At 35.8% G+C, this 18,107-nt stretch overlaps 1 protein-coding gene across 3 annotated transcripts in view; it reads right to left on the bottom strand.

The window, feature by feature from the left end:
• LRBA (LPS responsive beige-like anchor protein) overlaps positions 1–18,107 on the bottom strand; it is a 397,026-nt gene that overhangs the window by 43,821 nt on the left and 335,098 nt on the right. For all 3 annotated transcript variants that reach the window (XM_083836333.1, XM_083836331.1, XM_083836332.1), the window contains one exon: positions 15,114–15,281. In XM_083836333.1, coding sequence (XP_083692459.1) covers positions 15,114–15,281 — 168 coding nt within the window. The remainder of the gene's footprint in view (positions 1–15,113; positions 15,282–18,107) is intronic.

Below are 18,107 nucleotides of genomic sequence, written 5' to 3'. Positions count from 1 at the left end.
TGTGGGGCTAAGTGCTTGGCACTGGTACTAAGAATGAGGTAATCATTTTAGTACTGTGGATGCTATTTCCATGAGAAACTCTGCAAAACCTCATCCTGCTCAATGATATTAAACAGAAACCGGCTATTATAATCAGAAACCCTCTTTATTGGCTCCATTTTTCCTTTCTAACACTGGCTTATCCTGTTTGTATCATAACTCAGACACAAAAGTTAATTTTTTAAAAGTTTCTCTACGTATTAAGCATTCTACGTTTTATTTAAACTGCATCGCCTAGTTTCAACAGCAAGAACTGCAATGAAAGCTACAGCAAACTATTTTTTTAATTTTCATTTTTATCCAAAAAAAAAAAAAAAAAGGATTCATTAAACCAACAGCAAGGCTAGTATTAAATGTAACTAAAGGGGAATGTGACGATATAATACAGCATTTTTTTTTAAGTTTCACTGTATCTTCAGCAGCATGCTGTATCATTTTCTTCATAGGGCACAGATGAAGATACCATTTAATGCTTTGCCATTTCTTAAAGTTATTTATTTTTAAATGTGTGAACTTATTTATACCTCTTGCCTATAGATGCCCAACTTGTTTTCTATGTTTCCACCTATTGGCCCACTGGTTCAAATTAAAATCATGCAGCCACAATTCAACAAGTTATTTTTTCTCAGCCAAGCAGCTGAACTATAGCCACAGGACCATGCTAATCCTACAGAAAATCTCAAGTAATTCATTTTAGATTAATATATTTCATTGTGAGCTAAACTAAGTAAAATTACCTTGCAGTTGCTGTCAGCTATCAGCTCACATATGGGCTGATACTTCAATTTCTCTGTGTTGCTTGGTGCATCGAGCCCTACATTCCCAAAAGTGTCTAGTAATGCTGAATACCTAAGGTGAGGCACTACTAGCAAGTCCTAAAAATCAGAAAATCAGGCCTTTCAGTAAAGTGCTATAAACGGGGCACTTGGATGGTAGAACACAAAAACACTAGCTTATTTTTAGCTTTTATAGCACGATTGTTCTTTCTCTCTGAGATTCTTCTTTTTCATGGTTCAACACTCATCTTATTCCTAAAATCAATTATTTTACTTAATAATAAAGCCTAGTACTAGGAAACACAGTCATCTCCTGTTACAGGAATAACATCAAAAGTAGAATGCACCTGAGGCCTTCAGATCACCAAAATAATAATGCTCTGAGATAGGAAATGTGCCATCCAAAACAGTACATTTGGTAGGGCTTTTGAAATACCTGAACTCATCAGAATAGGACTTCAAATTGCTCTATGGTCAGATTATAAGACTCTTGCCCATTCTAGAAAGCACCTTAATCTTCAAAGAACTGGTGAATACATAAATTTAGCAAAAGCTCGGTGTAATCTGCCATACAAATGCTGAAATTCAAGGAGTACTTTTTGAGGAACAGCAGTATCACAATTTCATGAAACACTAAAGCTCAGTAAGGCCATCAGAGCCCCCTTCCTAGTGACAAAACATCCTAAATTAAAATTCAAATCTGGATTGTTGTGACTTGAGATATCAAGGGAATCACAATGGCATAGAATTGGAGGTCCCTTTAGACATGTGGCAATAACAAAGCAACATCTTACTGATCAGCAGCTCTACGCTACCTGTAAAAAGCTGAAGGCTTCCAGATTAAAAGATTTACCTATGTTTACTTGCAGATTAAGTGGATATTTTTACTAGCAAATTGAAATTCTGTTTTGCAATGAAAGTGATACCAGAAGAATATAAGATGCAAAATGCAGACAGTCCTGGATGCAAGCTATTCTGTGCACATTAAAATCTTTAGGGCAAACCTACAAAATCTATTTATTTCTCCATATTTCCTACATATTACTCAAAATGAATAAAATACTTTTTGAAGCACAACTCCCATGCATTTATTTTAGATAGAGCTGAAAATAGAATTGATAAGATGAGGAAATAATAAGCTTCAGATTTGTTAACTTGCTTTTACGTGGACTTAGAATCAATATAGAAACTTGCATTCCCAAATGTCCCATATTCCACATTTAAAGAGAGTCAGAGTTTTGTGATACCCATTGAATCTGCTGTGTCCTTTAATTTCCAGTGCTACTTCTACAAACTATACTCACTTACATAGTGCCAGTACTAAGAAAGGGAAAATTAAGCACAGGAACGTATTAATGCAGAGCATTTCAAATACATTAATCATAACAAGAGCACATACTGATGTAGAACAAAAATCAGATGTTAAAATTGCTTCAGTCAATGAAAAATCAGTGGTCACAACACTATTTTTCAATGTGCAGACCTTGAGGAACTCACCACCATCCATTAAAAACTGGAGGAGACACAGTTATGATTCCACTGCTTACTCACACACTTGATGCTCATCATTATCAGATGAGCAGACCACACTGCAGCAGCAGAACAGCTATTCATCTCCCAGCCTGCCTTAGTGCAGAGGATAATCCCTTTGGGATCGTAAAAAGAAGTATAAAATATTCTGCTCAACCTGCAAGTAAATAGCCATTGCCTATTTTCACACAACTGGTGTTCCATCAGCACAAACTGCTGACCAATGGGACAATGTTTTTGCCAAAGCCTATCTTAGGGGACCAAAAATTCTCGATTTTCAGTCTGTATGTAACAGTCTGTTTCCACATCCATGTTTATAATCTAACTTGAGCTTGGGTTTTACAGTTTAGGCACAAACAAGTCTTCTAGACTCATTAGCTTCCATTTGGTCCTCACATACTTTAAGAGAACATGAATTTCTAGGAATACAACAGCCCACTGAAACGATCTTTCTCTTTCAGCCAATGGAAATGGGAAAATCTACATTTGGATCACATCCTACCACAGGTAAAAGTTTGATAAAACATCAGATTTGTAGAGAGTACAGGCACAGATAATGGTATCTGTATGTTCCCTTTACCACACATCTTCAGAGATCCAACAGAAATTTGCAAAACTCGAGTAAAAATCAAGGCAACAACACCTGAACAATTGTGTCTAGACATTGCAGCTGGACTTCAGCAGAAAACCTCCTTGCATTCCTTTTCATTACTAATAAAAATGTAAAGATTTTTTTCTTTAGCTTCAAGACTTCTTTATGACTTCTTCATGCTGACCAAGACACTGTACTAGCTCCCCCAAATGATTAGTTCCCTGTCACAGATTGTATTCAAAGTCTATCCAGATGTCAACAGTACATGTTCTGATGATGTCTCAGTCAGAAGGATCACATACAGAAGATGCAAGATGACCTCCCTCCATCAGCAGAAACATACGATGGTGGTGAAGCTAGAATCAATCCACATTCTCTCAATTTACATAACATGAGAAAGAGAAATATGGGGGCATTTTAGTCACCAGATGTCACTCAGACTTTTATTCAACCTATCAAAGAAAATAAGTTAGGAGCACAGAATGCTTTCCTCAGAGAGATAATTATTATCTCCTTTAAGATAAAGGAAAAGGACCTACCACTTACCAGAGAATATACAATAAAATGATCATGGGTCAAGAAGCCATCAACTTACTTTCTAAGAAATTATAGCCCAGCTTCTAACTTCATTTTCTTGAAAGATGCATTAATAGCATTAGTCAGCATTACTAAGAGACGGCCAGCCTCTTCTAATGGCAGAGGAAGGGTATGTATTCTGACATTGCTGAATCTCTTAGAAGCGTACAACTGTTTTGATTACTATAGGCACAAATATTTGGGAAATTTTCTATCTATTGGAGGCACTGTATAACTGGAAAGGAATAACCTTTGTTGAAAGATACCTTTACTTCTACAATCTCTGAAAGCATGCTGCACACCACAAAGTAAAAGATAATATCATTCAACATTTTGTTTCACTGCTTCTCAAATATCTCAGTAAAATAGCTTTCTTCCTGTTAATCCTCTACAAAAACAAAACTTTGGTAAGGCCAGAATTGTTCCAGATGCTACAACAAGAAGTAATAAAATGAAACAAGCTAACTAACTCTTTACTATAATCCACACAGTATGCATCTCAAGCCACGTATTAATATGATAAACATGGTATTTCAAATGTTAATTAATTTGTAAGCACAGAAGTCATAAGCAAATTTCACAAGTTAAAATTTATCTGATTACCACAATACAGTGTTCGTAAAAAAATCTCCTGGATTATCTCCTCTTTTCTTGGGGGTTGAGAAGAGGACAGGGGGGAATAAGGAAGCAAATTAAAAGAAAATGAGTGTAAAAAGGAAAACTTGCTGTAGCTATAGTACAGCTTTTGGCTACTGCTTAACACAGATCTTTTCAGTCTCTGAACCTACCCTCTAATCTAACTGTGAAGCAAGTTAATTCAACAGTATGCAGTACCCACCAAATACGGCTGTAAATTTTTTGGGAAGGAGGGTGATGGGGAGGTTGAACATATGGATGCAGTTAAGGTAAAAACAGATGTTTGTTACTTTTCTTTGCAGCAACACTCAGAAACTAAGTCAAAATTGCTTTTTTTTCATGTTTATGTCTGAAAGAACTATAAAATTAAATATGAGGGAGGGAGGGTGGAGGGGGAACTGCAGTGAGTGTCACAGAGAAAGAATGAAACGGTCTCTAGTTTTGAACTCAAATCCTGAAATGAAGGCCTGTATAGTTAAAAAGCAAGACATACACCATTTAACTCTAGATTTAAAGACCCTTAAAAGAGACCTAACTCAGAGTGGCTTTCATCATGCATGCTCAGACACAAAGCACCAAACTGTCTAAAGTGTCTAAGAGACACCATACCCATGTTAAACTGCACCCCATAGCTTGAACGCCCAATTACAGGTTACACACTTATCGTTACAAAGAGGCTACTTTCTGTCAATGTGTCTTTACATATCTGTATGTGAGTATTTCCAGTTACCTCTCAATTATCAGTAGAATTTAAATGCCAAACATTTGAAAGCTCAGGTGAAAAAACCTCATGCATTGCAACATATATTCTTTCAGAATGTGTGTTAGGGACAGGAAAGGTTTGGGGTTCATCCTCCATCCTTATACCCATTATTTACGTCCAGAAAAAAAACAGCCCTCAGAAAAATAATTACTTTGGCTCTCTGCCGCTCCTACCTCACTTTTCAATATTCAAAAAGGTTTACACACATGTTCCTCAGTGATTTCTATTGGCTTGAGTGATACGCAATTATGATTACTTGTCTTCCCTCTCCTTCCACCCAGATGTTGCTTTGCAGCACCAGAGAACACAGACCATTTGACAGGTTTCCCCTCAGACAGCGAAGCGGAATGGCTTAGCAGCTAACCGACTAGCTCCCTTCCCCATGGGATGGCGATTAAAATCAAGCTCTGATAACAAGTGATCAGAAAGCCTCTTATGACCAGATAGTCACTTATGCTTCCATGGTACGGTTCTTAGCTCAATTCCTCACGGACTGCAGCCCGGATAACACTAGCCAGAGAACAAGCATGATTCATACCAATTAGATAAAATTGCTGAAAACAGGCTGAAGATTACAGAAGAGAAGCTTGTCGTAGTACCCTCTCCCCTTGTTTCATAACAATCCCCATTAGATCAAGATTGTGAAAAATGGGCAAAATGCTTTTCTGAAACTGGCAATGTATACACTCGCTGACTGTACACCTGCCCTGGGGATATTGCACTACACTTGACCCAGGGAAAAAATACAGCACTCAAATGTTCATATCGGAAATTCACACACTCACATCAACTGTTCTCAAAATACAAGAGGCCTAATTTCTTCATGCCAAAACAGAAAATCCTTCTTTTGTTTTGACCTCACAAATCAGACCCTTTTCATTGAATCATTCCAATTATTTATTTTATCAATTGAACTATTCACTTAATGTACTGTTTTAAAGAAAACTGCCTCTCCTAGGTTTGCGATCTAACAAATGGCAGGGGAGGAAGGGAACGAGGAGGGAAGAAAGGATAAAGAAAAGAAAGATCAAGTGTTACATACTGTTCTGCAAGTATCATTAAGCACACCTACAAAACGTTTGTGATAACAGAGTGTAAAAGATTTCTCTTGTAGCCCACTAATGCTGTTACTACTTCAGCTCAAGTAGCATGGGTTCATGGCTCCAGAGCTGAAGCATGGGCAGAAATACTACTGACAGCTGCACAGGGGGACATTACGAGTACACCAGCAAGCTGTTAGGAAGAAAAAAGTGCACAACCCTTGTCTGCAGCAGTGCATTGGGAATATGTGTAACAAAACTGAACAGGACACATCACACAATAAAATGATATAAAAATGAAGAAATGAAAGCCATCAAATATAAATGAAGCATAGATTTCTTTTTTTTTTTCTTTCCTTGTAGCTTCTTTGTGAGAATCAAATCTTTTGTATTTATTTTAAGTTTCTTCTGTGCCTCTGTTCAAAATACTGTTGTTGCCTGGAATTTAGGTTACTAGTCCAACCACTTGCTGGTTTTTAAATCCAAACTACCACTGACACCTGGAGGTTGGGCTTTTTTTGGATTTTGTTTTTGTTATGCTTTTTGTCTTAAAGCTATTTTGAGAATCAATGTACGAGTATTTTCTCCTGCTTGTGTCGTGAAGAAGTATAGAGGGGAGCACAGAGTAGGATACCTTCCACCACGGCTTTAAAAATAAAAACACTAACCTAGCTCTTAAACTGCATCAGGAAATTTTCTGTGAGAATCAAGAAAATTAAGTCTTTTTGTCCTGACAAACCATCATGACAATTATATGGCAGTCATTAAAGTAAAACAGGAAGTAATCACAGTTTGTGAAAATATAAATAGATTCCCCCTTGGGGCCGCATAAGTTGCTCCAATCTGAATATATACATTCCAGACATATTAAACAGAGGTCTAGCACGGCCTCACTGAAATCTCCAGTTCATGCAGCTGTCCGTCTACTGCAGCGTAATCCCAGCTGCCAATCTGAAAGAAACCAGTTAGACAGAGCAGACACAACCAACAGAAACAAATGTCACTCAATAATGTTCAGAGGCACTGGGTTCATGGATAATTTCAAACAGTATCTCTGTCTGGAGCACTGATGTGCTCACTCAAAACACCTAAATCTTTGGCTACTGGAAAGAGGCAGATAAAAAAACTAGAACTAGAAAAACAGGTCTGGAAGTACTTCAAAGAGACTGACAAAGTAAAAAGGGGAAAGAGTCTAAAAAGAAAGCTGAGACAAATTTAAAGACCTGCAAATAATGCTGGATTCAGTACAAGCAAAATCCTAAGCAGCTCTGGGGCTAATTTTTAAAAATCTAAGTGTCTCCATTTTATGTGATCACCAAAACCAAAACTGCCTAATTTCTCTGTTCACTACAGCACTGAAGTTTTCAAGAAAATAACTCATTGCTTTCATTTAAAATCAATAATTATGACATAGAAAGCAGTGGTATTGCAATATGCATTACCTGGAAGCTTCACCATTTTTGGCATTGTTCATTCACCCCTTTAAAAAGCAAAGAATAATCTTTAAAACTTGCTTCCTACATACAGTCTAGTTAGCTACTTAGCTGACTCCAAATTTTCTGATATAAAACCTTTTGCTTTGGAAGAAAGCAATTTGTTCCACTCTGTTAGCATTCCATGGAGTTTCTCCAAATTTGATACCATTTCTATTTATTCAATAAAACATTTTGATATGAGGGAGGTTAATACATCCAGCATCCAGTGATCTTAAAAACCCTTTGCATGATCACCTGTTAGAACCTGTAACAAGTGTGAACAAGAAACAAATTAACTCATTTTGCTAAGCTAAGCTAATACATATATTTAAACTAAGGCATAACAAGATCAAACTATCTGTTTTCAAAGTACGGAAAAAATATTATCTCAGAGTTTTCTACTGCAATTATATTTTTTTCATCTAAGAAAATGTAATGTTAAACTGAGGCTTCATTTTTGGACACTGATTGAGGAAAAGCATCTTCAACATGACCTCAGGTTTCTCACTCACAAAGCAGCTATTTTCAAATATAACTAACACAGATATATTTGCAGATATAATGCAGTTTGGTAAATAAATACACCATCTACAGACACAGTGGGAATATTCATGAGCTAGACACACTAGACTACAGTTTGCAAATACAATGAAAACACTCCAAACAAAAATTTTTAGTTTCCCAACTGTTGTACAAGGTATTGATTGGACTGCATAAGGAATCTGCAAATAATCTAAGGATGCTAGCAATACCAAATTAATGAAATATTTGTACACTGTTTGTCTCCATGTTTGATTCAGGCTCGATGACTTAGTCTATGAGAACTGTAGCTATTATACACTAGCATATCTCATTCTTTCCACATAGGGAAGAAAAAAAAAGATTAAAAAACAAAAAAAGGAAAAACTTTCCCTTCAAAAAAGTTGTTTTTGATAGTTTATGAACAATTCTTTTTTCCATCTCTTGTTTACCTTTTTGATTACTTGTTCTTCTTAAATGTTGGCCAACAAATATGTCAGCTATCTAAGGCTGACCATCCAGGCACAAATGAAAATGAAAAGAGCCCAGGGGGGTCTCAAGACCTCTCTGGCTCTGATAGATCCACAAGACAGGTCAAGCAAGAAGAGGTAAGGGAACTGACTGCACTGAAAATTTCTATCCTTTGAATTACAATCGGACTGAGAAAAAAAACACTCAGAGCCAAAGAACTTACTTGCACGAGTTACCTCTTTCCATAAAGCTTTACTATTTTTAGTCTAAGCAGTTGTTTGATTCTTATTTTGTTAATCAGGCATCTCAGTCCTACTTCAGATAACTCTAAAATATCACACTTTTTCCTCTTGGATACAAAAGTAGAAGCATCAAATAAAATTAGGATCTATTCTGTAATGAAGAGAACATTCAGGTCAGCTATTTTTCTGGATTGAAACCTAGCTGAATACTTTTATGTCAGTTTCTAAGCAATTTACTTAATACATAAGTTAAGACAAAGGGCAATAAAACCCCATTTGTCATGTCAAACTCTGGGCTAAATAGAATCAAGGAAATGCCACAACTCCCAGATATCACAGCGAACACTTGATTATATTCAGGTTGCCTGTTTACTCAAACACCACAGATAAGTCACAGTGAGAGCTGAGATGTGAGAATTCATAGGTAAATAATATGGACCAGTGGCAGTACTGGTGCTCTTGTTATTTTAATACTCCTTTTAAGCAGAAGAAAATACTCATCTTTTCCTGGGAGAATCCCAACATCTCAACAAGCTGATTTCAAGCAATAGAGGGAACTGCTCACCTACAACGGCAACTGAGGCTCTATCTTCACTATGCTATTTTTCTCCGTCTTCCATCAGATCAGCATTTGCTTGCAGTTGACAAGTCCAGCTCTCCTTAGCCATGAAATCAGTATGCTTACTTTAAATATATTCTTCTTAACTCTGGTTGCATACGATATTTTAATACTGATTTTCAATTAGAACTAGACCAAGTCTTAACATTTATTTGGCTTTTCACGCTGTTCCTGTGCTGCACAACGTCAAGCATACCATCTGTGCAACACACTTCTGGCCAGAGATGATTCAGTGATTGTTTCAACAACAGCTTGAATTTTGCCTGCATAAATTCGTTACTTACAGAATTCAACACATTTAAATTTACTGCTCTGTGACAGTATTTTATAATCACTTTATCCCACTTTTTAAAACTCATCACAGCCACAACAAAGACTGTTGCCCAACCTGCTAAAACCAGACTGATCATTTTCCCAACTATTTAGTAAATGTTAACTATGCTATAAATACAAATTGTGTTTATACTTTGTGAAAGATTCACTGCTGTCAGAGTTCTCCAGCTGAGTTAGAGCTGAAATATGCTATTAACTCCCACCATGAGCACAGCTAAAAGAGAGGCCAAAAATGCTTTCTCTGGGATAAGATATCAGATCTGCTACTGCTGTCATGAAACTGGGGTCATGTAAACTAAACATCCTTGTAGCTTCTTTTGGAAAGCACAGAAGTCTCTCAAATTGTAAATATTTAAAAATAAAATTAGACTCATAAGAGATAGGTCTAAGATGCATAAAACTTACCCAACGATATTAATCTGGGGTAACATTTAAAAGCTATTATCCATTAAATAATTTATGCCATATGCCTTAAAACAGAAAATAAAAAGAATAATTTCCTCTCTTTATATAATCAGAAGTGGCACATTGAAATAACATACCAAATGCTATGTCCAAACTGATTCTTCACAATTTCTTAATCTCCTCAGTTCATATGGAAATAAAATATCAATGGTAGAAAGAAAGGTGTCAATAGAATGGAGAAAGCTGTGCTTCCTAATGTTAAACAGACTACCTTCATATAACAAAATGGTACCTTCTTTCCAAAGGAAGAAGTATAAAACAACTGAATCATCTAAGGCTAAGTGCAAGTCATTTTGTAATGAAAGTACATGGGATAGTAATTGGATGGGTCTCACTCTCATGTTTTTCAAACTATTATTGCTAATTCTAAAATCATCAGTCTTCCTTAATTACTGCCTACAATTATCATGCCATATGATATTTTAAAATTTTTTCAGAGAATACGGTTAGGTGCTTTTTGATAAGTATGATACATAATTTTGTATACCTCCTGAAGCTGAGGGGTTCCTGTAGTAAATCAATATATTCTCCAAGTAATTTTTTGACTTCTGGCTATAATCTCTTTTCTTTAAGCTTATCTAGTGTTTATGCTAGCCACAGAGGGGTATGAGCGGAGAAAAGGACTTTTAATTATAAACTCCAAGTGGAGCCCAAATTCATGATGGTCTTCCCTTACTCTATGCTAGAGACAACAGAAATTTTTATTCTGCTGACAAAGAAAGTAATAGAATATAAATTAGTCCAAGATACAAATTATTTTCTACTTCACTCCTTCATCAGTTGCTTGTCTGAATGGCATTAAAAAAAAAAATGCAAAAAAACTTGGACAGCTGTTTCAAAAAGAGAGCAGAATTTGTGATAAGAAGGTGATGCAAATTCTCTCCAGAGCCGCTGGATGACATTTATCTGTGGTACTGTGACTTCTTACCTCTTCCATGCAGGCACAAAAAAACCCTTCACAGCAAATTTTATGATTGCAAGTTCAGATCAGAATAGTTTTTTTCAAGACAGAGTCAACAGAAGGTAGTAATATAGCATACTTCTGCTGGCAAATACCATATTTTCCACAGGAAAGAGATGTGATATTTACTGCTTGTCAACTAACAGCAACATCCCATTGCAGTTGGAACCTCTTTCAGAGAGATACACAAGTACAAGGACCAGAGTTGATGACAACACTGCTAAAATGGCTTGAGGAAAAAAAGAAGTGAATGAAGGAATGGTCTCTGCAGGGATGACTTGTGCACAGATATGGCAGCAGATGTACTGGATCCCTTGCCTTGCTTCTCCAGTTGTTCCCTTCCCCCACTGGCTCCAGCTCAAACCCTCCTCTCTTGATCTGCTCCCCCCCTCCTGAGATTTGCCTTTGAATTATGCAAGCTTTGCACTCCCCAGGGTTTATCTGCCAAAAGGTAGCATGTGGCCCATGGTTTGCATTTTAGTTTAAAATTTTCGATTATAGAAGTCAGATCCTTTCAAAATACTTTACATCCTTTATTCCCATAGGCAGAAAGAATGGCAGGAAAAAATTGTTCACAGCAGTATGAGAGGATGTAAAAGTTCTACATTTTCAGTTAAAAAAAAAAAAAGAAAAAAAAGAAAAAAAAGAAACAAAGTTGGAATATGGTTTTAATCAAGTAGTTTTCCTTCCTAGACGAGTGCTTCCTTCTTGTAATATATATAACCTGACTGCCTATAAAAATAAAGGTGCCAGTTGGAGCCATTTAGGAGACCTAAGGAAATTCTGCATTAACCTGAACTCCTCCACTCCTCAGTTCCTTCCACTATTATTCTGTGTGTGGCCTCTCCTGATGAGTTAGGTCACCGATATCCACACACATATCTGTGAAGATACTTCAGAAACATCACGGGCTTCTCATTACTGATGTGGTCCAGGCTTGGCAGCGTATATACTCGGAGACTGTCTTAGTGGAGAAATTGCCATGGTTTAAACACATACTACTATTTCCATATGATACCTAAGCCTGGGTAACTTGCAATATAGAAGTTTCTCCTTTTTTCAGGTTTGCAAAGAAAAATATATATTCCACTACAATTTTCAGGATTTAAAGCCCCAAACCTTGAACTTTATCGCAAGGAGAAAGCTTAAAGCATCCTTTCCAAAACCCAGAAATCTAGAATAAGATTTCTGGTTTAATACTTACTTAATAAACAGACAGTAAACCTGTGGTGTCATGCCTGCCTAAAAATACTATTAATTGTCCAGATCAGAAACTCATTCGACCTCTAACCGGGAATTTGGTGGAGAAAAGAAGAAATATTTTCTGGCAAGCTGACTGAAGGAGAAAAATAAATGCTGATTGAAGCTGCTTGGCAGTACAGAATGTTAGCGTAGGTCCTCAGGGAGATGGATTAGTAAGCAGGAAGAAGGTGAGGCTGTCAAAGGTGCATGATAAATTCATTTAGCACATAGATATAGAATGATTATGCACATAGATATACACACAAGCAGATTTTTTATTACTTTCATCTTTACTCACAAGTAAAAACAGAATAACTCACCATTGGTGATGACACTCATTAAATCTCTTTGCACGGTTATCAGTATCATACCAGAGCTGATCATATGTACCATTTCAAATTACATATACACGTGTATACAATACAAAATATGCTATTACAAAATAAATATAAGTAGGAAAGGATGCTTTACTAACCAGGAATCTTTCTACTGTTGGAATATCCTTAGACCAGCTTAAAAATAAGGCTGAAAAATGCTAAATAAAGATATTCTATTGGACCAATCTTCAAATAACACAGAATAAAACTACTACAGATAACATTCATTCTGCTGTCTGCATTTATCAGTACGTATTTTTTACACCATCAGTAGTGTTTCAAAATTCTGCATCTGCTAAGCTACTCCATTATTATGAACTCAACATCAGTGATTTCTCCCTCTCCTGTTTTCATTTTAATATGCTACACAGTTCAGCCAGTACAGAACAAATCAGAAATAAGAAACGTAGAAGTGACATAAAAAAAAGCCATACTCAAAAGATTTGGTAACAAAATATATTAATATATTTATAGAGGTACAAAATGCCGTTCTAACTGAGACAATCCACACTTCCAGATAGATTTGTAACTACTTTGTTGTTCTTAAACTAGTGTTGTTTTTTTTTTCAGGCTATGACACAAGGAAAAGAGATCACAGTTAAACTGATAATAGAGCTGCTCTAGAAAAATTCAAAACTATGTGAAATGTGTGTCTGGAAAGCTGCTCTTTTGATTAGTATTACTTCAATTTCTAGCTTCATCATTTCACTTCTTTAAAAAATACATGCCTTAGTAAAAAGTTACATTTATGTTATGTTGTGTGAATCATAAAAAATAAAATCAAATAATAATATAAAATATCTGAAGACATACTCTCTAACCTATATTTCCCATAGGTGTATCAAAATTAAGGATGAAGACTGAACTAATATGAATTTTTACACAATACCCAGTCTATGTTTTTTTTTGAGCTCACACTTAAACCTACCACTTCAAGAGTCCAATAAATACTATTACATTGTAAGCGTATTTCCTTATCAGTGTACAAGGAAACAGTGATAAACATTATCAATGAAATGAGAAAATGACAGGGTGAACAGTATCAACTAGTATCTGTGGGTCAATAACTGTTTCAAACCTGGTTAACACAATTTTCCTTAAAAGCCAAACATTCCAATATATTGTTTCTTAGCTCATTGGAATGCAACAATGTGCAATGTCTGTATTTTAGCTCCAAGTGGACCAAGATGAAGTCTGCAGACTGTCTGCAGCCCAAATAACACTGACAACCAGCCATAGCTTCTGCTACTAACCCAGTCCTCACGTACCTCTACATGCCCTGCATACCCCCAAGCCTTTCCACTGCCCCACTTTCCTGCCAGCCACAACCCACACTGTTGCTATGACATGACTTTCTCTACAGAGGGTGTCAAGGTGTCCCAACAGTCAGATGGCTGTATGTACAGAAAAAATAGTATTATTGAAAATAATAATCACTTACTTCTTGCGCCTTCATTCAACAAAAAATGACAAGAAACTTACCTTAGGATTAGTCTACAATTCTACAGTGAACTTCAAGCCTAACATTTGTAAATAGAAATATAATTGTTCTTTCTTTTTTAACCTGTTTGCAAATATATTTCCTGCTGGTATACATCTAGCCACACTTTTAAACAAAATTGTTAACAGCATTCATATCACTTTGTTCTCAGTGACTTAGAATATTTTACTGCAAAGTACCAGTTACATTTATTCTCTAATTGATATACTTACAGCTATTTTTAGTTCTGGTCTATTGACTGAACAGAGGAAGTAAAACCTCTCAAAAATAGCTTTTAATCACCCTCCCCACACCCTCTTTTTTTTTTTCTTTTGGAAAACAGCTGTTCAGGTGGAGGAGGGAGTTGTTTTCAAGCCCACAGTAACATTAAGATATTTTATCAAATAGATTTTTCTCAATGGTGATGAGCCTGAGTAAAAGACACAATCTTTCCACAGTTCAAATATTTACTTTTGCTTATCAAAAATACAGGACAAGTTAGTATTAATTTGATAGCAAGCTAAATAAAAATAATGGAAGCTACAAAACTATAGAGTGCTTGATATGCACTCCATATGCAGGATTGCATTAAAAGACAATTGTTAAAACTGTGGAATTTAATTCAAAAGTGCAAACCAAGATTGCCCACAGTCTTCTTCCATTAAGATCCTGCATTAGTGAGAAGAACGACTGCCCTCAGAGCAAATAAAGCAGTCCTTGAACATTTATTCTCATACTGGTGTGGCTGAATCTAGGTGCATAAAGTTTAAGAACAACTTGCGTGCTTGTTCTACTTTTGCATGCTGTGATGACTGGTTCAGGCACCTTGCATTTGTCTGGCCTGTAGCCAAACCACAAGAGAAAGCAAAGATTTGAGCATTCACTGGTAGACCTAAACAATGTGGAGTCTTTACACTTTCAACAGTACCAAAGGTTAACAAAGATTTTGCTTTTCTAGATTTGAAGTACGAACTTACCTCTCTCAATACAGGATCTGTTATTGAACTTAAATTAACAGCTCCTTCATAAGTCAAATAGTAGAATACATTCAGGGACCTAGCAGCCTCTGGCCCTTGCTGTTTGTAGCCAAAAATCAGATCAATCCACTGATGAAGCTGGCAGGAAACAAACTCACTTTCTAATGCCTGTAAAAAAAAACACACAAAGTATATAAACTTGAGTTTGACAGATAGTCATCATTTCTTAGTAGTAGAAGCATATTTTGAATAGCATACAAAATTATCTTAACAAGTCTCACTACAAAATTGATAACAATAGTCTAAAATTATAGTTTTTTAAAAAAAAAGGCCCTGCAAGAGATGACGGGGTCTCCTGACTAACCCTACTCTACTTCCAGCTCACTGTAAGATCTTGCTGTTTACACTATAATAGTGGGAATAAGAGCAAAGCAGTAAGTGGAAAGCATTTATGCATTTATAGGCAGACAGGCTAAGTTTTCATGAACTCTCAAAATACAGTTGTGTTTTTTCTATGTGTGATCTTCACAATGAATAATAACAGCATGTTAATCTGATTGTGACAGACGGACAGAAGACTGACAGATCCAGGAAAACTCAACTAACTAGGAGTGTCAGGGTACAAAATATTTAAATGCTGAAATATCAGCCTGCTAATACTTTTATGCATTTCTTGTATATGTCTCTTAGATAAGCCTTTACAGAAATGGTATTAGGATGCTGAATGATAAAGCCACTTTCCTGAAGATGTTATCCAGTTACAAACCAATCCCCCAAACAAAAGCATCTAAACCGTAATGAATCTCTCCATAACGGTATTAGAAATAGTACAAATATATTAAAAGATGACTTAAAAATGATTGTAATCTAAAGAGTTAATTCACCTAGGTTAAATTGCTAGCAGAATTTGTTTTCACTATTTCACACAGAGGATTCAATATCTTTTTTATTTTAATGAGTAGATGAAACAATGCAACAGAGTCTGATAATCTCTTCATCTAAAGAAACTAATAGCATTTTCCTTGTAAAGGAAATTCCTAATTTTGAGCAGAGGAAGTTAAAATTAATCTGAAAACCAAGGAAATCACTCTGCAAGTTGCACACAAAAATGATGGGTTTGTTTCATTAACTGATGCCTGAAAACAACATTTAAATTGACACATAAAAACAGCAATTGTCTTAATTTGTGTGGTGCACACCACACAAAAGCTCTAAATATGTTCAAATTAGAGCAAGCTGCTTGATTGTCACTGCAGCCTCGTGTCATATTAATGCATGACAAACATTAAACCATACACTTAAATGGCAATTTATATCATTTAAATGTTTACTGCCACGCCAGATCATCACTCATTTAAATGTGACTTTCTGACAGCTAATTTCAGTTAATTTTCCTCGATTCACTTAATTAGAACTTTCAATCAAGAAAAGACCTGTACATATCTCCTACTTCATATCATTCTTTTTTTATTATTGTTTTTTATTAGGATTCCCAGCTATTGAACTGCTGAAAGCATTCTTTAAAATGAATTACCACAAAGGATAGTAACTCTTTGGACGATCATATGGAAATACCCTATAACATATATGCTTAGACAGGATTTTTCATGCTTTTTTTAATTTATTTTTCTTTGTTTGTTTGTTTTTAAATTAAAAAAATGTTTAGACACAGACACACAATTAAAACTATAAAAAACCACATGCAGACCAATTAAAAATTAATGATTTCAAAATTGTTTAATAAGATAAAACCAGTCAGGAGTCTCATGAGTGTCCATAATACTACAATGTGCAGCCATAAAATCCTACAGGGCTCAGCAAATGACAATGATAGGAATTAATTTTCTTGCTATCCTGCTAAAATTTTTTAACCCTAGAACATACTTACTGTTATCATTACAACTATCTAGTGTCAGGAAAAAATAGTTTTAAGGACCTGTGACTTTTTTTTTTTTTTAATATCTATGTTTAGTATGCGCAGAGGTTGTTCCTTTTTCCTTTTCCTCAAAAGCTAGATTTGTAATGGGTTGTACTACACTCACAAAGTACCTGGACATGAATAACTAAAGGAATATCATTCTGCAATCTCCACAGATTAACAGATTCCTAAATCTGACTTTTCCTAAAAAAGCAGAACCAAAACACACTCTTTGCCTTTTCCTGGAATGGTTTGTAGCCATCCGGGAAGTACTTTTCTTTTTCAAGTTTACAAATAATTTACACTTGTAATTTAAACAGATTCAAAACTAGACCATTCTCTTTTATTTCTTTTTTCCATATTAGGCCATTTTAGACCATCTTCCTCATTTGCCAAATCACAGCTACAACGGCTAAACAAAAAATGACTACAGTCAACATCAATACCCAGGGCCCTGAAGGACAGACCAAATATAGCACACAAATTCAGACGATAAATAAGCTTGCCTGTCATTTCAGATACACAGTTAAGCTGTTGGTTGCAGGGAGGTGCTTATTCTATAACCCCACTGATAGAGGAACAATAGTTAGCAGACTGTACACTGATTAAAAAATAAAGCAAATTTTCAAGGAAAACAACACAAGGTACCAGAGTGTGATGTGCATTATAAGCACACTGGTATATACAATTTAAGAGGGGCACTGCTTAAAAAAAAATCTGAAAAGTGAAAAAGTTCCAACGTGCATAAAGTACTAAAAAGGAGTTCTTTAAAAACTTTTTACTGTTAGCATTTGCCTCTTGCAAAACTAAACCAAGGGTATAGAATGCTAAGCATTTAGGATTACTTAAGCGTCTAGGACAGACAGTGCTCATTAAGGCTCTAGTTAAATATGGCATGTAGCTATGGGATCCTAGTATCCTTCCCAGGCTGCTTTTAAAGCTACCCAATCAATTGCCAGCACTCCCACTGCAGGCTGAGTACATCATTTACACCCACTACATGCTCACGGTAAAACATGTAAAACAAGAAAATCCTCTAAAATGTCCAGCCTAACACAGTAATATTCAGTCCTATT

This window comes from Anser anser (assembly GCF_964211835.1).
Source record: "Anser anser genome assembly, chromosome: 4".
Classification (NCBI taxonomy): Eukaryota; Metazoa; Chordata; class Aves; order Anseriformes; family Anatidae; genus Anser; species Anser anser.
This window is presented reverse-complemented; position numbering and strand designations above follow the sequence as displayed.